At 46.6% G+C, this 27,623-nt stretch overlaps 1 protein-coding gene across 1 annotated transcript; it reads right to left on the reverse strand.

Moving 5' to 3' along the window:
• Nucleotides 1-382: 382 nt before the first annotated feature.
• On the reverse strand, nucleotides 383-27,389 carry HTRA3 (HtrA serine peptidase 3). Its single transcript, XM_068149653.1, has 9 exons — nucleotides 26,563-27,389; nucleotides 17,022-17,121; nucleotides 15,124-15,346; nucleotides 14,286-14,480; nucleotides 11,714-11,746; nucleotides 11,003-11,117; nucleotides 5,003-5,051; nucleotides 2,877-2,972; nucleotides 383-2,225 (listed from the first exon to the last, which is right to left on the reverse strand). The coding sequence occupies exons 1-9, from the start codon at nucleotides 26,984-26,986 to the stop codon at nucleotides 2,060-2,062; spliced, it is 1,401 nt and encodes a 466-aa protein (XP_068005754.1). The 5' UTR covers nucleotides 26,987-27,389; the 3' UTR covers nucleotides 383-2,059.
• Nucleotides 27,390-27,623: the final 234 nt, after the last annotated feature.

Consider the following 27,623-nt stretch of genomic DNA (forward strand, 5'->3'; position numbering starts at 1 on the left):
CAGGAAGGCTGGGGAAGGACTTCTCAGGATCTCAGGTAGTGATAGGACTAGGGGGAATGGAATGAAGCTGGAGGTGGGGAGATTCAGGCTGGATGTGAGGAGGAGGTTCTTCCCCATGAGAGTGGTGAAGCCCTGGAATGGGTTGTCCAGGGAGGTGGTTGAGACCCCGTCCCTGGAGATGTTTAAGCCCAGGCTGGATGAGGCTCTGGCCAGGCTGATCTAGTGTGGGGTGTCCCTGCCCATGGCAGGGGGGTTGGAACTGGATGATCCTTGTGGTCCCTTCCAACCCTGACTGATACTATGATACTATGACACTATGAAGTTCTCCTCCCACCTCAACAGTTCTACAACTGTCAGTCTTGTTGAAGAAGAGCTTTACAGCAACAGGCAATTGTGTAAACTTTAATCTCCTGACAGTAGAAACATACAGAGTCCAAGCCCAAAGTAGTGTAACAATTTTACAGCAAAGCTTACCAGTACAATGCAAAACTGATTTGTATCAAATGCTTTAAAAAAACAAAACAAAACAAACTGTGCACTTTCTCAAACTTGACTTTGTTCAGCACATCCTTTTGCTTTACAGAACAAGGCAGTAATTCTATAAGAATCATTTACTATATTCCAAACTCGCATGACCTAGGTGTAACACTCCATAGCCTGAGACCATTTTTGCTCCTTTCCTATTTACAGATTTCACCTCCCAGCAGCACAGAAGCACCAAGAGCAAACACAAGCTTTTGCCAACAGCAATTTCACATTGGAGAAAAAGAAAAGTTACAGAAAACAATACAAGAAAAGCTCAGCTTTGCTTTGCAATAGGCTTGGTTCTTGGAGCTCAAGAACCACTGTGTGGTGCAGCAGACACGCTGGAGGGAAGGGAGGCCATCCAGAGGGACCTTGACAGGCTGGAGAGGTGGGCACAAGCCAACCTCATGAAGTTCAATAAGAGCAAGTGCAGGGTCCTGCATCTGGGTCGAGGCAATCCCAGGCACAAATCCAGGCTGGGCAGGGACTGGCTGGAAAGCAGCCCTGAGGAGAGAGACTTGGGGATGCTGGTGGACAGAAAGCTCAACATGAGCTCTCAATGTGCACTTGCAGCCCACAAAGCCAATCAGATCCTGGGCTGCATCAGGAAAAGTGTGGCCAGCAGGTCGAGGGAGGTGATTCTCCCCCTCTATTCTGCACTGGTGAGACCCCACCTGGAGTATTGTGTCCAGTTCTGGAGCCCCTATTGCAAGAGGGATCTGGAGGTGCTGGAAGGTGTCCAGAGAAGGGCCACAAGGATGAGCAGAGGGCTGCAGCACCTCTCCTATGAGGACAGACTGAAGGAGTTGGGGCTGTTCAGTCTGCAGAAGAGAAGGCTCCCAGGTGACCACATTGTGGCCTTCCAGTATCTGAAGGGGGCTACAGGAAGGGTGGGGAGGGACTGCTCAGGATCTCAGGGAGTGATAGGACTAGGGGGAATGGAATGAAGCTGGAGGTGGGGAGATTCAGGCTGGATGTGAGGAGGAAGTTCTTCCCCATGAGAGTGGTGAAGCCCTGGAATGGGTTGTCCAGGGAGGTGGTTGGGGCCCTGTCCCTGGAGGTGTTTAAGCCCAGGCTGGATGAGGCTCTGGCCAGGCTGATGTAGTGTGGGGTGTCCCTGCCCATGGCAGGGGGGTTGGAACTAGCTGATCCTTCTGGTCCCTTCCAACCCTGGCTGATACTATGATACTATGATTTCCCCTCTTGGCATGCTTCTCACTTCCAGCAGGATTTTGGTCTACGTAAATACAGAACTGGATCTGCTGTGAGCCTGCAGGAAGTGGCCTCCATTTTTTTAACCAGCTACCCAAAATTTGTTTTCCTCCTCCCCAGAACACAGTTCTTTGACAGGTGAAATCTAGAAGGAGCACAACTGAATTCACCTCAGCTACTATGTACAGAAATGGCTCAGGCAGTTAAGTTAGTCCACCTTGTCATTAGTCAAGAGGAAGGGAAAGGACTGCAGCTGTAAAGGAGGTATCTAGTGTTCCAGGGTAAGTGTGTTTAATTATGGTGAGAGCTTCCTCACTCCTATTTACATGACAACTTCAGGCTCAATATTAAATAGTAAGTCATCATTTCCTCTTCGAACTTCAAGTAGTAGAGGTGACTCGTTCATCACAGCCTCCTGCAGGTCACTGGAGGTCACCAGGGGCCGCCCGTTGACTTTCACAATGATGTCTCCATCTTGGATCCCTCCCCTGCAAGGACAAGAAGCAAAAGGCAGTTAATCATAGAATCAATAAGATTGGAAAAGACCTCAGAGATCATCGAGTCCAACCTGTCACCCAGCACCTCATGACTAACTACACCATGGCTCCAAGTGCCACATCCAATCCCTTTTTGAACACCTCCAGGGATGGTGACTCCACCACCTCCCTGGGCAGCACATTCCAATGGCCAATCTCTCTTTCCGGGAAGAACTTTCTCCTCACCTCCAGCCTAAACTTCCCCTGGTGCAACTTGAGACTGTCCTCTTGTTCTGGTGCTGGTTGCCTGGGAGAAGAGACCAACCCCCTCCTGATTACAACCTCCCTTCAGGTAGTTGTAGACAGCAAGCAGGTCTCCCCTGAGCCTCCTCTTCTCCAGGCTAAGCAACCCCAGTTCCCTCAGCCTCTCCTCACAGGACTGTGCTCCAGACCTTTCCCCAGCCTCATTGCCCTTCTCTCAACATGTTCAAGTGCTTCAATCTCCTTCTTAAACTGAAGGCCCCATAACTAGACACAGGACTCAAGGTGTGGCCTAACCAGTGCAGTTAAGAGCATGTTCTGTGCAGAGAAAAAGAACAGAATGTTCACCACCATCTACTTGAGGATTTACTTCTGGGGAAGCAACCAGTGTGCTCTACGTACCGATGCGAAGGTGAGTTTGGAACAACTTCATGGACATAAATGCCACTTCTGACATCAGGGAAATCAGCATTGCTGTGCTTCAGCTCTTCCACCAAGCTGAAAGGAGAAGAAAATCATGCAGCATTTGATTCCACCACAAAATCAACAGCATTCCAACATTATTTTTAACCTCCTCTCATTTTTTTGTGTGTGTGTGATGAAAATGACTTCACTGATAGCTCCTTGCTCCTGCGATGAGAACACACAGGATTTGGACCAAGACAAGGAAGATTTCAGCAAGTGAAAACTACTTCCCTGTGCAGAGCATGCTCCATTTAAAGGTCCTGCACATCTCCCACAAGAACCTGATTTCTGCTGTCTGCAGCAGTAGCAGAGAGGACACTATAGAAGAGCACAGGGACAGCAGCACTCCTTGACCTGGTCAGAGACATTCCTGTGCCAAAGCATCAGTCTGGTGATGGTGCACAGATCTGCTAGAAATGTTGCTTTCTTCATTTTGCAAGTCATTTGTCTTTATCCAGACAGCATAGCTTTGGATAACTTCAGGCATCAGCTAGCTCAGAACTGTGAGAGCTTTCCAAGGAAGCTCAGCTTCCTCAGGTTTCCTCTAAGAACTGTTAGTGCCTCCCTTTCTAAGGAAAGACGACAGGAACCAGCTGCAAAACACAGACTCTGAAAACATCCCCTCACTTATAAGGAGATGACATCATTTTAAGTGTGTTCCTTGTGTGGGTTCAAACTCACTTCTAGATGGATGACTCTGCTGTCAGCCATGAAAACCAGGGGGGGCCTCAGATGCAAAGCAAACCCAAATGGCTGCTTGCAGCTCAATCTCATTGGGGGTTGTACTGTGGAAGCTAACAATTAAACATGCCAAGCCAAGTAGTCTTTTGATGAGAACAGGCTTGGAGACATCTTACACTGCTTCACTAGATGCCACAAAAGCAGAAAAACCTCTTCTGGTGTTCACAACTATGCAGAGCAACATTCTGAGTTCCTCTCCCAGTGATGCTAATACCATTACTGAGATTTGTTCCAGCTGAGGATCCGACCCTTTGGGAAGGATTGCAAGAGCTGAACTCAACATACAATGATGGATTTACTACAACACCAGCTGGAAACTGTCTTCTCCAACTTTTTAGCCTGCTGCCACTTTGGAAAGGTGCCTACTGCTGGGAAAGAACTCAAGTGTAAGAGCCCTCATGTGTTATGGCAGGGTACAGCTGGGGAGCAGCAAGATGAAGCAGTGTGAGACAGAGGCACACTGGAGGAGGATGCCCATCTTCTGGCTTTATCATGGAGGCATGAAGCTTTAGTTCTGCACTTTCACAACTGCTTTCTTTCCAGATAACCAAATCTCACATCCTATGGCCTCCACTGGCACTGGAAAAACTACTGCCAAACCCTCAGGCCCACTCATGGTCACCTGAAAGCAGCATCTTGATCTCACAGAATTATAGAACCATTTGGATTGGAAGGGACCTTAAAGAGCACAAAGTTCCAACCCTCCTGCTATGGGCAGGAACATGTTTTACTACACCAGCTTGCTCAAGGTCCCATCCAACCTGGCTTTGAACAGTACCAGGCTTGGAGCCTCCACAACTTATCTGGGCAACCAGTTCCAATGGTAAAGAATTTCTTCCTGATGTCTAATCTAATCTTTTCACATCACCTAAAACCTGGTGTAACTCCAGACATCTTCATCAAGAACCAAAAGCTGTGTTCAGCCTCTTCCTACTTTCCTTCAGCTCTCAACAGAGCACTCAGCACTATCAATGCTTAGAAAAATCATAGAATTGTTAGGGTTGGAAGGGACTTCAAGGATCATCTAATTTCAACCCCCTGCCATGGCCAGGGACACCTCACACTAGATCAGGTTGCTCAGAGCCACATCCAGGCTGGATTTAAAAACCTCCAGGCATGAGGCTTCTACCCCATGGCTGACAGTGATTCTCCAGGTCTCAGAACATATTTTACCAGCATCACTGAACTGTCTGAAAGCTTCAGAGAAGCTAATGCACACTTCTGGGTTCTCTGGAGAGCTGTAATGAAAGCTGAATGGTGAAGTTCTGAAGCACTGCTGACCCCAGGCATGCCCACCCAGATCCCCTTGCCGAGGTACTCACGCAGGTGTTATGGTCAGCATCCTGATGCCAATGAAACGCTTCTTCCCATCTGCAAATCACACAGAGGATAGCTCAGAAATGGAGGCAAACATTGACAAAAATAGTGACTTTGATGAGCTGTCAAAACAGGATGTGTGAGCTTTTCACAGGATTCAACAGAGACCAGACACATCTCCACTGAGGACAGGTTTTGTTTTGGTTAGCCTTGGTTGCAGAAGGCCAATTCTCTGCCCTGCAGGTGAGGGTAAGGGAGGGGCTCATTTACACTCCAGAAGAGTTTTCCTTCAGGAATTTCAGGTGAGTTTCTGTGATCTAATAGCACATGGCTTCAGTAAATGGAAAATTTTGCAACCAGCTGCCAATTTCATTTGAAACTGCTCAAGACAATGAAATCATATGGTGTTCTCATTAAACTGGAGAAACGAGATTGAAGGGAATGAAAGGGTCCACATTTCAGAGAAAGGACAAGCAAGGATTCACCTGGATTCTAACCTGCCCCAAAAAATGAAAAGCAAGTTTTAAAAAGACTCCAGAGAGATTAGCCAAACCAATCATAAAAATGATCAGTGGCTGGAACACCTCTACTGTGGCAACAGGCTGAGAGAGCTGGGGTTGGAGATCTCACTGTCTTAGCCTCCAGAGAGGTGGGGAAGGACATTTGCAGCAGGGCTGGAAGGGGGACATGGTCTTAAACTATAAGAGGCAGATTTAGATTAGATAGAAGGAAGGAATGTTTTACAGTGAGAGTGGTGAAACACAGGTTGCCCAGAGAGGTGGTAGATGCCCCATTCCTAGGGACATTCCAGGTCAGGTTGGATGGGATCTAGTTAAAGACACTCCTGCGCACTGCGGTGGGGCTGGACTAGATGACCACCAGAGGTCCCTTCCAGCCCAAACCACTCTATGGATTCCATCATCAGCCAGGACTCCACAGAATTCTAAGTGGTGACAATTCAGTCCTTTAGGAACACCACCACGTTTCTGTAGCTGAATTATAGCAGTCATGATACTCCACAGCTGGCTTATGAAAACACTGCAGCTTGATGACATCCTGGAGTGAGTGGTTCAGTACTTAGTTACATCCGGTATGAAACAATATTTCCCCTCAACTTGTTCCAGGAGCAGTACTTCACAATTTTATTTGGGCTTCTCCATGTTCTCATGTGAGGAGACAGTTTGGGGAAAAAAAAAGAGAGAGATGTACACAGTGTCTTCTAACTCTTATTCTTTCCAAGAAAAATTGTCCCAAGTCAAGGAATTAGTCCTGAACCTTATGCATGTCAAATATTCCCATTAGTGTCAGGGAAGCTGTTGACTACTAAACACTGGATTTACTACACTGAACATCTGTAACCACCAGCCTTGCCTCTCCCAGAAATGTTCTGCCTTTCCCCTATTTTGAAGTGAAATCAATCAGCTGTACTGTCAGGTAGTTGTAGAGAGCAAGAAGGTCTCCCCTGAGCCTCCTCTTCTCCAGGCTAAACAAGCCCAGCTCCCTCAGCCTCTCCTCACAGGGCTGTGCTCAAGGCCTCTCCCCAGCTTTGTCACCCTTCTGTGGACACATTCAAGAATCTCAATGTCCTTCTTAAACTGGGGGGCCCAGAACTGGAAACAGAACTCAAGGTGTGGCCTAACCAATGCTGAGCACAGGGCACAATGACTTCCCTGCTCCTGCTGGCCACACTATTTGTGATGCAGGCCAGGATGCCATTGGCCTTCTTGGCCACCTGGGCACACTGCTGGCTCATATACAGCTGCTTTCAACCAGTACCCCCAGGTCCCTTTCTGCCTGGCTGCTCTCCAGCCACTCTGACACCAGCCTGTAGCACTGCATGGGGTTGTTGTGGCCAAAGTGCAGCACTTTGTTAGTTGAGTGCCATCACGATGAGATATGTAGAGGACAGACTCTCTGGTGAAGGTTTACTCTTTGCACTAAAAAGTTTGTTGCCTGTGTGAAGCAGAAATATGCAGAAGCACAAAACATACTCTGGGAGCTCAGTTAGGAATGTTTACACTATAGGAAAGTGAAAATGGAAGAAGAGATAAAAGAAACTGATCTGAAAGAAAAAGCACAAGCAGAAGCTTGGGCAAGAATGAAATCACAGCAGAAATGATGCAGCTCTAAAAGGGAATTATTGCCCCACTCCAGATTCCTTCCCTTCCCAACCTCCAGCCATTTCATCTGGGAGAACACAGGTGAAAACACTTCAGGCCTCCATTCCATGTAACTCAAGTCAAACATCTGGCACAAAGTTTTCATCAACAATGATTAGAGGGAATAGAATTGTCCAGTTTATTAGAAATAGCAGCAGAGACTGAGGAGGCCCAGACAAGCAGTTGTAGCATTTATCATCCCCAGAGGAGAGCCCTCTGGACGTCAGGGTTAAGCCACATTGGCAAAGGATGGCACCTGGAACTACCACTGTCACACTACATCTGCTCTGGGAGTAACAAGTCCCAACACCTTCCATCCTGACATCTTATGCAGTGAAGAGGAAGCAAAGATGGAATAAAAAGTGAAGCTCTAAATCTATGCAGCACATCACCAGGGTGAAGCCCCAGGAGGAGTTAAACGAAGGTTAATGAAGTTAGATTGGGTGGAACAAATGTGAAACCTCTTGTGGCTTAAAGCAGAGCACAGCAGAGAGAGAGGTTCAAATAATTTCATTTTTTGGAAGCCCCAAGCCAGATTAAACACTGCTTCCAGGGGTACAAAACCAAGTGAACCACTGCTTTAAACTTCAGTCTCTTTTGTGTTAATAGGAAGTCACAAGCAGCTGACCCCAGGCAGCCAGAAGCACAATAATCACCACAGAACTTAAGTCCAAAAGCAATCCTCTCCACTTTCACCCCTCTCTGCTCCTGTTGGTTTGCAGTTAGATGCAATGGACAGGCCTTCAGCAATAGAGGCCTTCTGGTATCTGAAGGGGGCTACAAGAAGGCTGCAGAGGGGCTGTTGCCACAGGCCTGCAGGGACAGGACAAGGGGCAATGGTTTGAAATGAGAGAAAAGCAGATTTAGATTGGATGTTAGGAACAAGCTCTGCACCATGAGGGTGGTGGAACACTGGAACAGGTGGCCCAGGGAGGTAGTTGAGGCCCTATCCCTGGAGATATTCAAGATTAGGTTTGACAAGGCTCTGGGCAACCTGATCTGGTGGAGGATGTCCCTGCTGAGTGCAGGGGAGTTGGACTGGATGAGCTTTGGAGGTCCCTTCCAACCCAAGCCATACTGTGATTCCCTAATAAATGCTTTCTCTATAGAACTGGTAGTTAGCTGAACAACTGGGATTTGAAAGACCAAGGTCAAGCTTGTGAAACAATATTCCAAGCATCTCCTGTGTGCCAGAGTCTGGCTGGAAGGAACAGTTTCCTGAGGGGATATTATCATCTTCAGGCAATATGATGTTTAGAGCAAACTGCTAATACCCTTGAACTTCTATGAGCTAATTGTACCACAAGGGTGGAGCCCACTGAGTGTAACTGGAGCAAAAGAAGAGAGGCATGATGGAAACATCCCAAAAAATTCTGCCTGCATCAATTACTTATGTCAAGAAATTATGTCTATACAGACCTGAAAACTATGACCACAGGCTTCAAGAAAAAAAATGCAAACTAAGTCTCAAATAGGGTGAAATGGTCTCCTGGAAATGCTCTCTATGCATCAAGGGATTGAAATGGCTGCTCCTCTGCCTGCAGCAGAAGTACAGAGGTGCTTCAGACAAAAAATAGGGGGAAAAAGAAACAAAAAGAGCAAAAAAAGCCTAAAAAATGTAAAACTTGCCTATGCCCAAGGTATGCCAAGCAGCAGAGGTCACACTGACCATAAGAGTCAGTGTGAATCCTTTTCCTCTGCTCAGAGGCTGATGAGAATGATGAAAAATCAGACAGCACATTACAACCACAGGAGAGACTTGAGTCCTTCACTGTGGTTTTTCCTTAGGGTTCCACAAGTGAAGTTCTCTCTAGGCCCTGTTGGAAGAGGACTGTTACAAGGCCCTCTAGCTGGGCTCAGCAAATCCACCCTCTCTGGAGGCAAAGATTCCTGAAGGAGTAAAGTGGCTGATTTCAGGGGTGGCCTTCACTGACTTCCCAGCTCCAGTTCCCAGGGACCCCCTCTACACTGCACTGGTTAGGCTGCACCTCGAGTACTGTGTCCAGTTCTGGGCCCCTCAGTTTAGGAAGGAGGTTGACTTGCTGGAATGAGTCCAGAGAAGGGCAATGAAGTTGGTGAGGGGTTTGGAACACAGCCCTGTGAGGAGAGGCTGAGGGAGCTGGGGTTGCTTAGCCTGGAGAAGAGGAGACTCAGGGGTGACCTTATCGCTCTCTACAACTACCTGAAGGGAGGTTGTAGACAGGTGGATGATGGTCTCTTCTCCCAGGCAGCCAGCACCAGAACAAGAGGACACAGTCTCAGGCTGTGCCAGGGGAGGTTCAGGTTGGATGTTAGGAAGAAGTTCTATACAGAGAGAGTGATTGCCCATTGGAATGGGCTGCCCAAGGAGGTGGTGGAGTCACCATCATTGGAGGTGTTCAGGAGGAGACTTGATGGGGTGCTTGGTGCCATGGGTTAGCTGTTTGGGTGGGTTGGATTGGTTGACGGGTTGGACACGATGATCTTGAAGGTCTCCTCCAACCTGGTTTGGTTTATTCTAAATAAAGGTTTATTCTAAATAAAGATGGGGGGCTTCCTGCATGAAGCTAGTTCAGGCCTCTAGAGCCACACCTGCAGAGTAAAGAATCACCCCTCCTGGTTTGAGAGAAGCAGCTTGGTTCTGAAGGGTAACATCCCTCATGACACACACCTGTGTCTCAGAAGCCAACAAATAGCTTCACCTGGGTGAATAAATGAGGTTTTGACATGTTGGCTGAAACAGACTTGTCAGCTGCTTGGCAATGTACTTTCCAAATGATAATTAACAACTTTCTTCATCAATTGCACAAACACACACACACACACACCCCATCAAGAAGTGAAACCAATCTAATGTGGGGAATTCAGAAAGCCACAGATGAGGTGACACTCATCATAACTGAGGTGGCCTCAAAGATACAATCAGATGCACAACTTTAAAACCTTTGACTAAGGAAAGCTTCTGATATCTGAGAGAACACTCAGAAGACAATGGTGTAGGGAAAGAATCCTGGCATCAGCAGCTGGATGAATTCAGAAGACAAGATTAATATGAAAAAGATTCAAGAGAAGCAGCAGCAGCCAACAGTCATGACACAAGATGAGTAGGGTGTGGAGAGATGAATTGGCAAGCAAAAGAGAAAGGAAGGTTTGGCCTGGCTGAAGCATTACTTGATTAGCTTTGGCTGTGCAGCATGTAGTAGGACACCCCTACAGTGTCACATAAACAAGGCAGCCACATGAAGAGCCCAGAGCACTGCAGCTGTCAGTTGCTGGCTTGTTCAGATTTCTGTGCTCTTTGGTGCTGGGACCTTCCTTTCTTTCTGTCTCTCCCTTCTCCATGCAGCTCTTCAGGAACTGGCACATAGCTCTTCCCCCACTGGGCTCTGAGAGTCTACCAGAACATCCAGTTATACAGCACTGAGAGGAATGACCATGGCAAAACAAAGATCATCCAAGGACACTGCACAGGCTACACTCCATCTGTGGGCATTAAAGTTTTCACCTTATTGTCCATAGTATATGGACTATATACTCCCCTTGGAAAGGGAAAAGGATAAGGCTCCTTGAATAAACCACCAGATGTTCTCAAGATCATGTCAGACTTATGACTTCTCTGTGTCCTGTCCTCAGAGGCCCTTTCCCCCCCAGATTTTTACAGCTATTGTCTACTCTCCAGGGGGTTGAATCATGAACCATCTCTCCTACTTCCGTGAAGCTGTTTTCTATTTCCAGATCTGTGGTGGTCTACACTGTAAAATAATGCTGCTCCTCTCAGTAACAGGATCCCAGATCCATGTCCTTGGGCACCTCCCCACCAGATGATGGCAACCACTGGAAGATGACGCTGCTCCCTGCAGGCCTTACCTTTACTTTGTTTGTCAAGAGACTCTGTGAGAAACTGAGTGATGCGGTCTGAAGGGATAGCGAAAGAAATTCCTGCTGTGACCTTCAAGGTGTTAATCCCAATCACTTCACCATCCTGTGGGGAGACAACACCCAATTCATTTGTTCCTAAGTGACAGGGTTCAGCCCACTGCCCAGCATTTCATGCTTAAAGCTGGTGTAAGACATTCTAAGAGTGTTGTAATCACTCCAGAAACAAACATTTCTTGTAAGGGAGGATCTGGGCTGTGATTCACCATCCGTCTCACATTGAGCTGTGATGGCCAGAGAGATTACATTACAGTTTGTTCATCCAAAGCCCACCCCACCACTCAGCAAGAGATTCCCTCCACTGGATAGTGGAATCACTACAGCTACAATTCAGCAACCTCCAAAAATCAGGGCTGGTTTAAAACCATTTGTGCTGATTAACCAGGTCCCACCCTTGCTGTGCATCCCAGGTTTCACGGTGGGAACAAACATAACCAGACCCTATTTTCCCCACTGCTGCGTAGAACTTCCTCTGCTCTATGAGGAAATGTTTTTTTCAGGGGTGCATAAACTGAGATGGAACTTGCACAGGTTGTGTTAGTTTGAGAGAATTTGCCTACAGCTAGCTTTAGTGACTGGAAGCTGGTGTGACCTAGGAAACTTGAAACACAACACCACACAAACCAAGCCACTCGCACTTACCAGATTAACTAGAGGTCCTCCAGAGTTGCCATACTGTGAAAAGGACATAAAGGGACAATAAATTGGTGCTTCACTGTAGGAAAGGCAATTCTCAGTTCAAACTTGGTTTCAAGTGAATGAAAGAGAGCATGTTATTTCTTAGGCAGCACTGAAGAACACAATATTGATTACAGACTGCCACAGGAATGGTTCACAAGTCCACAGCTCTTGTAATTAGATTATTTTGCTTTTCAGAAACAGGCTGTAAATTAAGAGCAGCAACTTATCACTCCAGAGTTCAGCTTCTAAGTTTAAGAGGAGTCATTAAACAGCTAAAAGCAGTGCTAAATTCTTCTAAAGGCTCTCAGGACAAGGTATTGAAAGAATTCATTGCAATTTAAAGTTAGAGTTCAGTGAGGTGCACAGCCAGGTCTTAACTGGGCTTGCTCCTCGTTTTGGCTTGTAAGCCTGTCAGTCTCTCCACCAGAGAAGAGCATGGTGCCCCACATCTCTAACCACAACACATTGTATAAGGCAGGTACCACAGAAGGGCTGATTTTGTAATCAGGGACATGCAGCTCTCTCTAGGGAGAGCACACAGCAGCTCTGAGCAGTCTGAAATTGCCTAATACATAATGGCCTTCAGAGCAAACATCTAACAGGGCTACAGGAAATGAGATTTGGAGGGGTTTCTTGTTCATCCTCATGTTGGCTCAACAAGATTGTTTTTGAGCAAGGCCAGTTTTCAAGTAGGTCTGCTGAACAGCCAAGAGCAGCAGCTTAACCGCTCAAAAGAAACAAAAGCTAAGTGATGCATGACAGCAGCTTGAGCCACAAACTGTTTACACTTTGATAGCACTGGGCAAACCTTATCAATTCTCAGAATAAAACAGACATTAAAGCTTCTAGAACAGCTTAGAAGGTTGAGTTTAAAGCAAGAGATCAGTTTGTCAGATTGCATCTTTTCGGTGAGCAGAGGCTGCACACTTGATTTTACATCTGACTGACACAGGAACCAAGGTAATGATTTTTCAGCCTTCCTCAGCCTATCACTTTTGCTTCACCTGTCCTCTGCCTGAAGGATGACCACCTCAGCACATGCAGTATAGCTCCACTTTGGAAGGCAGGGTCCTATTTTCTCCTGCCCCATGTTCCTAGCAGCTCTCAGAAGGCAGCTGCATGCACATTCCTGCAGGGAAGTCTTGGCTGAGCCACAGGAATGCTCTGAATAGCCCAGCTCTGAAACTCCTCCCGTTCTCAGGAGAGAACTCCTGCATTAGCTAAGCACAAAGCATCCCAATGCCAGGGACTAGCTTCACATTTTGTGGTCTCAGATGGCAAAGCAATTCAAATCTGGTGTCATTTTCCTTACCTCCTCTGCTATCACCATTCCATGTCTCAATTTGCTCATCAGCTCTTGAGGGCAGTGAAAGCCTAGGTATATACCGAGGCAGCAGTCTGCTCTTGAGGAATCCTGAAGAATTCCAGGTTCTGATTTCACTTCTGCCACCAGTTCAGTGTCTGCTCCCAAGAAAACTATTTCATGTAATTTTTTCCTATACTCCTTATACAACTAAGGGTCATTCCAATTCAATGTTGAGGTTCAGCTCCTGGATCAGACAGAAGCTTTTGGGTAAAGCTCCCTTTTTATGTCTTCTTTTGGTGCCAGAAGCAATCCCCTCTTTCTTCCCCCTACAATTAATCTCAACAAGTCCATGATGATAAACAATTGTGAAGTGCTTTATCTGTGTAAAACACTAAGAGTTATGACTTGTCATGTCAAATGTGACACTGAGGTACAGTAAATAAGTCCTGAAAATATTTCCCTGTCAATGTATAACAGATTTAAGCCATAACACTGCAGGCTGCTTTCTTTCAGGCTATTTTCCTCCTCAGAGATGCGTGCAGTGCCCTTTTTAGAATGAGTACAAGTTGTATACACACCCAAGGACTTGACTTAAGCTCTCTGGATCCCTCCAAGCTACTCTGAGGGGACATTACTTTCCTGTGTTTCTGTGCAATATGCACTGCTGAGATCCTTAACTCCAGACTGTACCTCAAACTTCATGTTATTCTACCCCTAGATTCTTACTTGAAGCATGTGATTTGCAAAGGGAAAACAAGAAGAACAATAGAGAAAACAGCCCCCTCCTTGTGTTCTTGTCTGAGTGTCCTGTCATGAAACTGAAGCAGATACTATCAACCTCAGTACTCCATCTGCTTCCAATGCAGGGAGATGAAAGAAACTTTGGCTCATGTTCTAGAGCTTGCTTGGCCAGATCAGCTGAACAAGCAGACAAAAGTGTTGATTTACTGGTGGTCTACAGAACCATGTGTAACTGCATGAGACCTGCAGGATGAGAAGGGTCTGCCATGTGTTACATCTTCAGAGACAACCTCAAAGAGGGCACTTTTACTTATCACAACACCAATCCTGACCATAACCTACAGACACTGTGTAGTATCTTTGTAAAAGAGAAGCCTATCACTGATTTGTTTAGTGGTTCCATCTCTCAGAGCACACATGTCCTGCTGATTAGGTGGGGAAGGTGGCAGGCCTGTGAGGCTCAGCTGCTCACACCCCAGTACTTACATTGATGATAGCATCTGTCTGGATGTAATCCATATCTGAGTCCCTTAGGCCCAGCTCTTTGCCATCCCGCTGAGCGGTGCTGACAATCCCCGTGGTCACAGTGTTCTGCAAGGCAAATGGGCTCCCAATGGCCACCACAAATTCTCCTGGCCTCAGATCAGCAGAGTGTCCCAGTAGCAATACTGGTAGCTTTTTCTTAAGTAAACACAGAAAGAAAGATTTGTTTATACCTAAACATAACCTGACTGGAAAGATCAAGAACTAGCAAGAAGTTAGAAACATCCACTTGCCGCCACATGAATGAAAAAGCCACACCCCAAACTGAAGCCAAGTAAACTTAGTGTACTGCAGGGTGCTACTACTTCAAACCCTTCAGAAATGAACTGCTAGCAGTAGCACCTTGCAATTTCCCCCAGAAAAATGAAGCCAGAAACATTCTGAGAGAGATTTCCCCATTTTCAGCAGATTTTCACTCCTCCTCCTGGAAGCAGTATGCAAACCAGCTACTGACCAGCCTGTTGCTCTCCCTACACCATGTACCACCTGCAGTCCAGCTACTGGCACAAAGCTGGAAGGGTTAACCAAAGTAACCTGGGTCTTCAGGTCACAATAGGGAAATCTGGCTACTTACTAGTTGAGCTGCACGTTTCCCTTGTTTCTAGCTACTCCTAGCACAGAAGACAAAGTGATTTAACTCTAAGGCCTGTATTTCAGTACCTTGTTTTCCTAGACACATTTCCAAGGAATTCCTAAATACATCCCAGCCAATCCCTCTGCACTAAATGAAACAGAAACAGGGGTCCCAGATTAATTCATCCCCCTGCCTGTGGCTGCTCACCTTGGGGTGAATCTTTATCGTTGCAATGTCAGACTTCTTGTCAATGTCTCTGATGGTTGCTTCATAGGTGTCTCCATTCTGTAGCTGCACTTTCAGTTGCTGTCTCCCTGATATAGCATTGGTGCTTGACACCACGTGGGCATTGGTCACAATTAAACCAGAGTCAGACATAATAAAGCCAGATCCACTGGAGAGAGGCACATTTCGGCCAAAGAGAGGGTGCCTGTAGAGGAAGCAAGTAATTAGGGCTCATGAGAAAAGCACAGTTTAAGAGATTACATTAGAGATCATTCATGACCTTTCACACTGAGAAGTAAAGCATTTGATGGCCTACAAGCCCTGCAAAAATGTCATTAAAAAGAAAAAAAAGGACAAAGAAAGGATCCTCTGCCAAAAACTGTGACTGCTTTTAGTCAGTCAGGGAGATAGCAGCTGAGGGTTCCAATTCCATCTTCATAGACTTCCTTGCAAGGAGGCTAGGTGACAAACAGGGAAAAAGAAGGAGCCCATCTGATCCCATCAGTTGCTCTTCTATACAGGAAGCAAATGATGTCAGGAACTAGCAGAGGAACAATGAGGAAGAGGAACAATGGAGGAAGACAAAAGAGGAAGACAACTGAACCTTGCAGCTGGACAGAGGGGTAAAGAGATGACATCTCAGGGAATTGTGACGCCCAAGTATTGACTGGCAGGAAAAAGGGAACTGACAGACTGGGAATGTGAAAGAAAGGAAATTAAAACCCACCAACAATGGATAAAAATTGTTGGGAAACAAAATTTGCTGCAACAGAGACAGTGAAAAGACTTCATAAACACTTTACAAGTATTATGACTTTTCTTTATGAACTGCTGCTGTAATGACCTTCCATTTGTTAGGGGATGAAAAAGTGCCTGGGCAGCAGAAGATGAGAAAAGGTCCACAAATTCTTTTTTTCTTCCAAGCTGTGGTCCTTATTAGGAAGTGGTTTGAAAGTTCTGAGCTATTGAGCAGTAAAGAACTGGAGCCAACCCCAGGCAGAAGGCAGCATCACAATTAGCGCCCAGCAGGCTGCTGGACAAACATTTACTTATAGGGAAAGAACAAACAACCCCAGCAACATATGCAGAGAACTTAAACATCCTCAGCTGCAACATCCTCTCCAAAGAGCAGTTGCCACATGCACAAAGCTAGGGCTCAGAAAAATATGGTTATCTGGACCATTGCACATTGAAAGAGCCTGCAAAAAATTCTAAGCAAAATTAAGAGTACTCCAAGCAGAGAGGCACTGAGGGCATGGAGTAAACATACTACTGGTAGTAGTTTGTTCTGACAGCAGGCTGGTTTGAGCACTCACTGTTAAACCTGCCTCCCAGGCTGTTTGGAGCACTCAGTGTTAAACTTGCTTCAGCACAGTGAATATTAGTATGTCTTGGTCAGCAATTCAGTTCCTTTCTCTCCCAGCAGAACTCATTTCTGTTTAGATAGGTTACACCTGGCCAGCACACTACATTCTAATCCTCTCCATGCCAAAATGAAACCACCTCTCACTGAAAGAAGAATGAGCAACAAGGAGCTATGTTTTCCCAGCTTAACTTCTAGGTTATTGTTGCTTGTTGGACTATGTTTATTATCTCAGTTGAAAAACAACAACACATTGTAGTGAAGGCTGAAGAGAGCTCCAAAGATGGGCTAAGCTTATTTTATGGCAGCCAGCATGTAAAGTGCTGTGCAGAGCCTAAACCCAACCAAAGTGACCTATTGAAAAGGAACAAAACACACCAATGGGGGCTTCACTGGGTAAAGGAGCTTGCTTTGAAACAGTATTTGGGAACACTCAACAGTTGCAAATGAAAATGACTACACTGGAAATTCACTGTTCAACCATGCAATTCAAATCCAAAAGATCTGGAAGTGTTACCTGAGGAAAAGTTCAATGTGTACAACTGCAGGTGCAATCTTTTCCACCACATCTGCTATGAAGTTGAACTTGTACCTTGGGCTGCTGGACTGTAGGTGACCTATACTAGCAGAAAGAATTGGATATGTTAATAAGACAACACCCACTTTTGCCAAGGAGGTGAAATAAATATGCTTTGAATTGCTTCTCCTATCAGGGTAACTTCCAACCAGATACTGGCAAAACAATCAAAGTCACTAGGATGGTTCAACATATATCCAGCATTTAGCTTGATCCTTAGAAAATTAAACATCAGCATCACTTGCCTGCAGGTTCTTGGATTTTCCTGGAAGTCTACAAGCCTTGTCTGGAGTACTTTTCTCAGGACAACAGCTAATTATTAACCAAAACCCACAGGATAAATCAGGCTGAAGAGACCTCAGGAGGTCTCTCAAAGCTGGGTCAGCTGCAAGGGCAAACCAGGCTGTTCAAAGGCTCTACCCACCTGGGTATACCTCCAGACATGAAGTCTCCAAAACTCTCCAGCCAGCTTGTCCCACTGCTTCACAGTCCTCCATGAGGTATGTAGTCTGAATCTCTCTTGCTGAGACTGATGTCTCAACTCATGCCCATTGTCTCCTATCCTCCCACTACTAACTACAGAGCCTCACAACTTCACTGGGTACAGGAAAGCTGCTGTTAGCTCCTCCTGAAGCTTCCTCTTCCCCAGGTTGAGCAAGCCCAGGTATCTCTTGTGAAAAGAAGCTGAGGGACATCCAGCCCCATCAACCACCCTTGTGACTTTCTCCTGAACTCACTCCAGTTTGCCAACACCTTTCCTGTATTGAAGTGTCCAAAACCAGATGCAGCAGTCTAGATGCAGTCTAAAAAGTGTTGACTTTCAGAGCCGCAGCATCTGGGAAGCTGTCAGGACTTTTTGAAGCAGATACCTTAGAAACCTGCTCTAAATGGCAAACCTTGCACCTGAAAGGTGCTGCAAAGTCACATTTCAGCTGCTGCAGGCAGGTGGATGTAGCAATAGATGAATAAATGCTAAATGCTCTGCTTAGAGCCAGTACAGCTCTACATTTAACAGGACTACACACAGCATCTCTGAACACTGAATAGACTCCTGTGGGATGAAGATCTTAGGAGGAGGAAAAAACCCACACATCCTGGCTGCTGGTATCACAAGGTACTAACACTGCTTGTGCCATCATGTTATACATCCCTGCAATCCCTAATCCACAGGGACACATCTCTACATATTAAAGCTACGATAGGAGACTTGTTACTACACTCTAAGAGCAATCCTCCTTGCTCACAGCCTGATGTTTGAACAGGAGCTATGGGATGTAGGGAAGGGAGCAGTAATCAGATACAGCACTAACACTTTGGGCTTTTTTCAAACCTGATGCAAGAGCACACTGCTTACCCAGGAGATGTAATTCTTTTCCTGCCATTTAGTCAGGATGGAGAGGCTCTATTTTCTAAACTCTAAGCAGAATCAACCCCTCAGAATTTATGCCTTGCACCACCATGACTTGCTCATAACATGCTGAAGGATGAACATACTCCACATTAGCATTTGTGTGCCAAGTCAACATCTGGTCTCTAAGGGTTCAGGGTTTGCCTATTTCTACACCACATTCAAGCCACGAGTCCAGCCCAGATTCTGTCTTTACAAGGAAAGCAGGTAGGAGGAATCACACACAAAAGGAAAAGCACACAAAAAGAATAGAATTAACCAGGTTGGAAAAGACCTTTGAGATCAAGTCCCAGCACCATCTAATCAACTAAACCATGGCACTAAGTGCCTCATCAGCCTCTTTTTTAACACCTCCAGTGATGGTAACTCCACCACCTCCCTGGGCAGCCCATTCCAAGGCATTTTAGTGTTCTGTGTAGTTCTTACTTCAAAGGTCATCTTCACCAGTCCTTATCTACAAATGTTTTACTGACCATTAAACCTTGCAACTTGTAAGTTACTTGGGATGAATATAAAGATTACAGCACGATGGAGTCTAACCCACTCGAAAAAGAAGTTGTCTCACTGACTGATTCATGATAGTGGGTGACAGAATAGGTTGTTATGGTAGCTACAGTCTCTTAGAAAGAATAGAATAGAATAGAATAGAATAGAATAGAATAGAATAGAATAGAATAGAATAGAATAGAATAGAATAGAATAGAATAGAATAGAATAGAATAGAATAGAATAGGTTGGAAGAGACCTTTGAGATCATCAAGTCCAACCTATCACTCAACACCATCTAATCAACTAAACCATGGCACCAAGTGCATCCAGTCTCTTCCTAAACACCTCCAGTGATGGTGACTCCACCACCTCCCCGGGCAGCACATCCCAATGGCCAATGACTCTCTCTATGAAGAATTTCTTCCTAACATCCAGCCTAAACCTCCCCTGGCACAGCTTGAGATTGCGTTCTCACTTTGACCATGAAGTGTTAAAGGCTGTACAAAGTCAGAAAGCAAAGGCCTTACATTACCACAGCATTCAAAAGACATGAAGCAAAGACAGCAACTTCCAGAGTGGAGCCAACACTGGTTCCAAGGAAGAAAGTGTTGAAGAAACCAGATCAAGACAATTAGGCACTTCTCCATAGAAATCCATGAGCTCCTTTTCCTGTTCCTGGCCACGGGATTTACTTGTGAGGGGAAAGAAACCATGCTTACACTGAGCAAGCTCCACTTATGTGAGTTGGTATAAACAGAAGAACAACTTGGCAGGCCTGGCCTGGGTCTATTATGTTCATGGACATTCTCACGCACTCTGACAAATCTCTCTACCCAACTGTGTCACTACTTAGCCTGAAAGAGACACTGCAAACAGGAATCACAGAGGACAGCCAGATGTAAGCACAATTTGCTGTTACTAATTCATCTTCCTAAGCCACTGAAGATTTCTCTTACTCTCAGTTCACACAAACAGCTTGCCTGATCATGCTGTACCTCCTTTACAGCAACGTCCACTGATGGGATGGAACATTATCATCACACTTAGCATCTGTGAAAGGCAGTTGGCTAGACACTCAGCTGGTGAGCCAGCATAGAATGGGGCTGTGGGGGGTGTGGATGTGTGGTGAAAGTAGGCTTCCAGTTGGTAGAAACCAACATAGCTTTATGTATGTCAGGGCAGCAAAATCATCACTGCACATGGCCACAAGCAGAGGAAGACACCTGCCAAAGAACTCAGGTTTAAACCACTCCTGACTAGCCCCCAGGGAAACATCACAGGTGGCACTGGCTTTCCAGTGAAGATTTGGGGTAGAAAAGAAGGGAAGAGAAGTCTGAAAAAAAGCAGGGGATGGATGTAAGCATGGAGAGAGACAGTGAAAACAAAATGCAGCAACAGAGAGGAGGCTGTAAAACTGAAGCATATTTTGTCCTACTTCCATACCATACTGAGAGCATTCCTTAGTCTGAGCACAAGTCCAGAACCTCCATACTGGGGCCAGAGGACAAGAACACTCAGACCTGAATGAGTCCAAACCTGCACTACATATTAAAGGGAAAGCTAAACCCAAGGAGCATCAGAAATAACAGACATGCAGACTTTGTAGGAAAGCTGTAACTGAAGATCTGACAAGAGGTGAGCTGCTCTTACTATTGTCTGGTGGGAACTAATTTCTGATGACAGGACATTGACTTAAAGTTCAGATGCCTCCATAGAAACTGATCTCCCTTGAATCATTTCCTGGGAGTGATGAGAAGCTTTAACCTTTATAAGACATACTAGGAACTCAAGCTGTGGACTTGTAACTGCAAGCTAATATTTGCTCTCACACTGTTTAAGGGAACTGAAATATTGATTACTGTTAATTAATTATTATGTACTAAAATGTTAAGTGCTGGTTTCCATCAGAAGTTCTCAATATCCTTTAAAAAGGAAGAATTGCAGCTTGATAAAACTGAAGAGGGAAGCAACAGCCAACATGGCACACATTGTGCATAGTGACCCTGGAAGCAAGTATTGTAACTAGGAGTAGAATCAGGGCTTTCAAGTCCAAGTGCCAGGTGCTGCACTTTGGCCACAATAACTCCATGCAGTGTTACAGGCTGGGGTCAGAGTGGCTGGAGAGCAGCCAGGCAGAAAGGGACCTGGGGGTACTGGTTTTCAGCTGAATATGAGTCAGCAGTGTGCCCAGGTGGCCAAGAAGGCCAATGGCATCCTGGCCTGCATCACAAATAGTGTGGCCAGCAGGAGCAGGGAAGTCATTGTACCCCTGTATTCAGCATTGGGTAGGTCACACCTTAAGTCCTGTGTCCAGTTCTGGGCCCCTCAGTTTAAGAAGGACATTGAGACACTTGAATGTGTCCAGAGAAGGGCAACAAGGCTGGGGAGAGGCCTTGAGCACAGCCCTGTGAGGAGAGGCTGAGGGAGCTGGGGTTGTTTAGCCTGGAGAAGAGGAGGCTCAGGAAAGACCTTCTTGCTGTCTACAACTACCTGAAGGGAGGTTGTAGCCAGGAGGGGCTTGGTCTCTTCTCCCAGGCAAGCAGCACCAGAACAAGAGGACACAGTCTCAAGCTGCATCAGGGGAAGTTTAGGCTGGAGATGAGGATAAAGTTCTTCCCAGAGAGAGTTGTTAGCCATTGGAATGTGCTGCCCAGGCAGGTGATGGAGCCACCATCCCTGCAGGTGTTCAAGAGGGGATTGGATGTGGCACTTGGTGCCATGGTTTAGTAGACAGGAGGTGTTGGATGACAGGTTGGACTTGATGATCCTTGAGGTCTTTTCCAACCTTATTGATTCTATGATTCTACCCTTTAGTTTGCTTCAGTTGGCAGACACCAGCTGCTGCTCCTGTTCTTTCTAAAACATTTAACATGTGTTGTCTTCTTCCCTTCCCACCTCCCCAAGCCGCTGTTGCTGCCCTGCAGAGCTTCACACAGCTCTCAGACCTCTGCTGGCCTGTGGAAGCAAAAGCTCCAAATCTCCAGCAGCTTTGTGCATTGTGACCTATTGACCTACTGATATTTGCCACACATTTTTCTCAAAGGTCACTCACTAACATCCATTATTTCCCACATTATTACTGCATATTCAAAATCATCTCACACTAACCAAAGCTAATTTATCTTGGCAAAAAAAGCCATAATTTGATCCAATTAACTACCTCTTGTATAACCAAGAGGTTAAAGGTGCTGCAATCAGGCTGTACTTCAAGCAAAACCACATTTACACAGTATGAGTCTTTAGCTGTCTTCACATTTCAACAGAATCAGATTGTCTCAATCTTCTCCAACCACAAATGCAGCAGCTTTTAGAACAGAATAGAATTAACCAGGTTGGGAAAGACCTTAGAGATCAAGTCCAAGCTATCACCCAACACCATCTAATCAACTAAACCATGGCACCAAGCACCCCATCCAGTCTCTTTCTAAACACCTCCAGTGATGGTGACTCCACCACCTCCCTGGGCAGCACATTCCAATGGCCAATCTCACTTTCTGTGAAGAACTTCTTCCTAACATCCAGCCTAAACCTCCCCTGGCACAACTTGAGACTGTTTCCTCTTGTTCTGGTGCTGGTTGCCTGGGAGAAGAGACCAACCCCCACCTGGCTACAACCTCCCTTCAGGTAGTTGTAGAGGGCAATAAGGTCTCCTCTGAGCCTCCTCTTCTCCAAGCTAGGCAACCCCATTTCCCTCAGCCTCTCTTCACAGGGCTTGTGCTCAGCAGGTCTAACTCCCACCCTACCATCTGAACTAGTTAGATCTTCAGAAGCTCCCCAGCTCCTCTCACAGAACACTCAAACCCCAGATTTGGATGTAGGTGCACAAGCCAGAGTTAGTGTTCATCCTGTCCTGTAAAATGTCAACTTACATTTACAGCTCTAAGGGCTCCAGCTACATTGGATTTACAGGGCCAAAGCTCAGTGCCTGTCAGGTTGGAATATCCTTGATTAGCTTAAAGCTTTTTCTTGGACAGTACTGTCACCTACAGCTCTGAGTTCATCTAACAGTGATTTTATTGGCTTTCTTGCAGAAACAGCACCTCTGCAATCTCATTAAGACTCCTGCAAATCAGGAGCTCCAATCAATTTGTAGAATTCATCTACTATGAATAGAAAAAGAAGAAGAAAGGAAAAAAACCAAACAGCAGAAGTAAACTGTCATAATCCCCCTGAAGAAAATAAAGCCAGACCCATTTATATTTGCAAAAGACTGCAAGTCTCTGAATATCTGCCAAGTTGCTCCCTCCAGAATTCAATCAGATCACATTCAATGCTTTCTTAAAGACAGCACACTGCATTAAAATCCACAATTTTGTATTCATTAGGAACCTGTGAGCCTGGGAAACTCATTCTTTTAAGGCTGTTCCCCCTTTTCAAACCAGCTTCAGAAAAGATCTGTGCTCAGCAAAATTATTATGTCTAAGGGAGGACGGCAACCTGGCAGATCTGATCACCAGGGATAAACACTGTCCCCACTGTGCTTTCATGGAGAGAAATGAAAGACAAATAAAAGATTATAATGTCTCTGCTTAAAAAACAGAAACATCTGCTGGAAACATAGGTTCATGGGCAGCTTTTCGGATTAATTCAGCATTAAGATCAAGTTGCATAGCTGTGCACTGACCATAAAGCCTCGGTGAGTTTAATGCCACATTATGGTTCGGGCAACTTGTTTATACAATGCATGTCTACTGTGCACAGCTGAGAGCAATCTGGTGAACCAGCACCAAAGGGGCTTTCTTGTGCAGTGTAGCAGTCACACAGCCAGACAGACTGGCACAAGCCTTCCAGCACAGACACCTCACTGCCTTCAGATGCTTGTTACTCCTTCCTCCCAAGTGACTCTCATAAGGTAAACCTATGGTGTCAGCCTGGAAGTGCTACACCCTGAGCTAAACCCAATGCTGTACAATTTCCAGCCTCACCTGCAGGAACTCCAAACAAAATCAGACACAAGTAAAACAATCAGTAAAGGAATGTGACTAGAGTCTGTTTCTAGCCAGTACCTTGCAGTGCATTCCTCTAAATGCAGTTGGAGACAGCTGCAAGGCTTTGATGGCAGGGATAGAATAGAATAGAATAGAATAGAATAGAATAGAATAGAATAGAATAGAATAGAATAGAATAGAATAGAATAGAATAGAATAGAATAGAATAGAATAGAATAGAATAGAATAGAATAGAATAGAATAGAAATAGAGCAGACCAGACCAGGTTGGAAGAGACCTTCAAGATCATCGAGTCCAACCCATCATCCAACACCATCTAATCAACTAAACCATGGCACCAAGCACCCCATCCAGCCTCCTTCTAAACACCTCCAACGATGGTGACTCCACCACCTCCCTGGACAGTACATTCAAATGGCCACTCTCTCTATGAAGAATTTCTTCCTAACATCCAGTCTAAACCTCCCCTGGCACAGCTTGAGACTGTGTCCTCTTGTTCTGGTGCTGGTTGCCTGGGAGAAGAGACCAGCCCCCGCCTGTCTACAACCTCCCTCATACCAACAGGAGACCTCAGCATCTCAGCCTGTCAGAGCCAGACTCAGCATCAAGACAAGCAACTGGAAATGGACAGGAGCAGAGGTTTCAAAAACTGCATGCTGTGAAATTGGCCTAAGTCACTATGCAAAGCTACAGTTATCTGAGATTGTTTTAATGTATGTATGGTTAAGTGGCATGACTAGCTAGCCTTTCAAACTCTGAGTCATCTAAGGCCAAATTGCTTTCGAGAGCAGGGAAGAGAGAGAGAGTAATTTTAAACTCTCAGCTTTCTTTTAAACCTCTCATTACAGCCTTTGCATGCCATTGTTTAAAAAAATAACAACAACAAAACACCCCCAAACCGTCACTGAGTTCTATTCCTGGCTCAACCACCACCTCAGTCTGACCTTGAGCAAGGCATTTGGTTTCTTTAAGCTTCAATTTGTCCAGCTGTAGAACTGAATACAACAATTCTTTAGACTTAACAGAGAACCAGATGCTTCAACTGAAGCTGAGGTTTTCTGGGACAAGAAAAACAAAGCCAGAAGAAAGTGAACGCTAAAATAGTTGCCTGGAACAAAAACAAGTTATTTCTACTTCATGGCTCCAAATTCCTAAGCCTGTTAACAGTAGATTCAGGAGGATTCCTTAAAGGAAATGTCATATATACCAAAGCCTAAGCACTCAGTAAGCCCTCAGCTGCAGGCTAGCTCACACTCTGATTATTTCATGTGGATCAGTTCCAACCAAGTATTAGGAGCACGAGAGCTAATGGATGATGATGTGAAAAAGAACAGACAAACAGCAACTTACAGCTACACAACACCAGAGACACTGATCATTTGCTGTTCCAGGCTGGCACTCTGAGCAATTCTTGCCTCTGACAAGAGATACTCCTAAAGGAACTCCAGGAATATCACTTGAGCTCCTCACTCTCAGCACCACAGTTTACCTCTTCTCAGGAGTGGGATATATGAAAGGTGCCCAACTCAGAGGCTACAACAGTAGCTCTTCTCCCTTTGACCTCTCCCAATAATTTTGTCAAGCTTGCTATCTATGAATAAACAGGGTGGTTAGGGGTTCACCTGACTCAAAGGAAACACTAATGCATGATTTAAAGCTCTATTATGCCTATGAATTTTCTTTCCAGGAGCAAAATGAGAAAGAGAGTAGAAGCCAACCCTCAAAATAACCTGTTAGTAATCAGTATGTATATGGAAAGATATTAGCAGAGTGACACTTCCATGAAGTGACCCACTTTAATAATAGGTTTTAAAATGATCCACTTCAAAGATTACTAAACTGTCTGAAGTAAAACCTTCCAGACTGAAGTTGCCACAGCATATCAATATCTGAGCATAGACCCTAGTATGTTACTGCAGACAGAAGACTGTGCTGTCAGGTGCATTCACCTCCAGCTCACCTGAGCCTTGCAGCAGCATGCAGCACATCAACTCTCCACAGCCATGCCAAGGCAAAACCTTCTCCAACCACACCACCAGGCCTCGGGCCCACAATGACGTTCAAGAAGGATTTCTCTGTTCAGAAAGGACCTGAGCACCACCTCTACATCACAGTGATTGCTGGCAGCCAGGTGAGATACCTTGCAGTCTCTTGCCAACCCTAGAGCCACCCAGCCTTCCCAGGTCACACAGGATCACTGAATGGTAGGGGCTGGAAGGGATGTCTGAACATCACAGGAACAGTCAGGTTGGAAAAGACCCTCAGCATCACCAAGTCCAACCCAGAACCCTACTCTACAAGGTTCACCCCTAGGCCATATCCCCAAGCACCACCATCCAAACCACCTTTAAACACACCCAGTGCTGGTGACTCCACCACCTCCCTGGGCAGCACATTCTAATGCCTGACCACTCGGCGAACTTTTCCTAACGTCCAGTCGTAGCTTGAGGCTATTGCCTCTTGTTCTAATTCTCTGTTCTATCACTAATTACCTGATCATCTAGTTCCACTCCCCGGCTAGTGCAGGACCACAGGATCACCATTTTTCTTAGTGTGGAAAACAGCCCGGCCCTCTGCTGTCCACCCACTGCCCTCTGCCCCCCGCTCCCCCGGGCATGCCCTGCCATGCTCCTACCCGATTCACAGGCTCCCTTCTGAACCTGGGCAACGGCGGGCAGGCCGTGCTGCAGCGCCTTGCGGCTCACCGCCTTCAGCTGGCAGATGTTTTCGTAGGTCCGGCCGTCGCTGCCGCACACCTGGGCGCTGAGCTTGCACTGGCAGACCCCCTTGGCGAAGCGCTTGCCCATGGGGTAGCGGCAGTCGAGGCTGTCCCCGCAAGGCGGGTCCTCTTTGCGGCCGCAGGAGTCCCCCTCGCCCGCGGCGCAGATGAGGCAGCAGTTGCAGCGGTCGGGGACGTAGCCGCTGGGGCAGCTAGGGCTGGGGCACTTGGAGACATCGCAGCGGGTCGGGCACTTGGCTCGGGCCACAAGGAGGTCCGCGGCGCCCGGGCTGCAGCTGAAGGAGAGCAGAAGCAACGGGCTCAGCACCGAGAGCCGCATCCTCGGCGGGCTGCTGGCGGGGACAGCGGCCGAGAAGGGGTGCGAGCCCGCCCGCCCCGAGAGGATGAGGAGGAGGCGGGGAAAGTGCAACGGCGCTGCTGCAAGAGAAGGGAAAGTCGAGCTTTATGCACACACGGGCAGGGAAGTGTCTTCAGCCCCGAGCAGAGCTTCTGCAGGCGGAGCGGGAAGGAGCAGTAGGTGAAAGGAAGTAGGAAAGAAGGCTGCGGTACAAAGGCGCAGAGTCAAGACCAGCTCGGTCCGTCCGAAGTGCGGCAGCTCAGCTGCTCCTCAGGACCGGCTCACGGGACAGGGGAGCCGAGCCATGGCCGAGCTGCCGCGCAAGGTGAACGCCGTGCCTGGGAAGCAGTGAGGCCGGCGCCGAGCGGAGCCGCACAGTTATATGTGGGACGTGCCCCCCGTCGCCTCCAGCAGCGGCCACAACAGCCCCGCGGCGGTACCGCCGGGCAGGCCCCACCCCGGGCGGGGAGGGACGGCTCTCCGCGGGCGGGCCGCCGGACCGGGGCGGGACTGGCTGAGAGCCGCGCTGCGACGGGACGGGCTGGCTTGGCTCCCGATGGGAGGGCAGAGCCGGCTGGGGCTCGCACCCTTCAGGTAGGAGCACTGCTGGTAAATCACC

Source organism: Melanerpes formicivorus, unplaced genomic scaffold (assembly GCF_026170545.1).
Source record: "Melanerpes formicivorus ecotype bairdi unplaced genomic scaffold, bMelFor1.0.p_v2 SCAF_18, whole genome shotgun sequence".
Lineage (NCBI taxonomy): Eukaryota > Metazoa > Chordata > Aves > Piciformes > Picidae > Melanerpes > Melanerpes formicivorus.

Bases quoted from the DNA above. Each gene is read 5' to 3' on its own strand.
- HTRA3 (XM_068149653.1), bottom strand. From the start codon at position 26,986: ATGCGGCTCTCGGTGCTGAGCCCGTTGCTTCTGCTCTCCTTCAGCTGC. The intron at 11,747-14,285 runs GTAAGTACTGGG...TCCTTTTCACAG, and splicing joins AGACAGATGCTATCATCAAT to TATGGCAACTCTGGAGGACC. The intron at 2,226-2,876 runs GTACGTAGAGCA...TTGTCCTTGCAG, and splicing joins CCAAACTCACCTTCGCATCG to GGGAGGGATCCAAGATGGAG.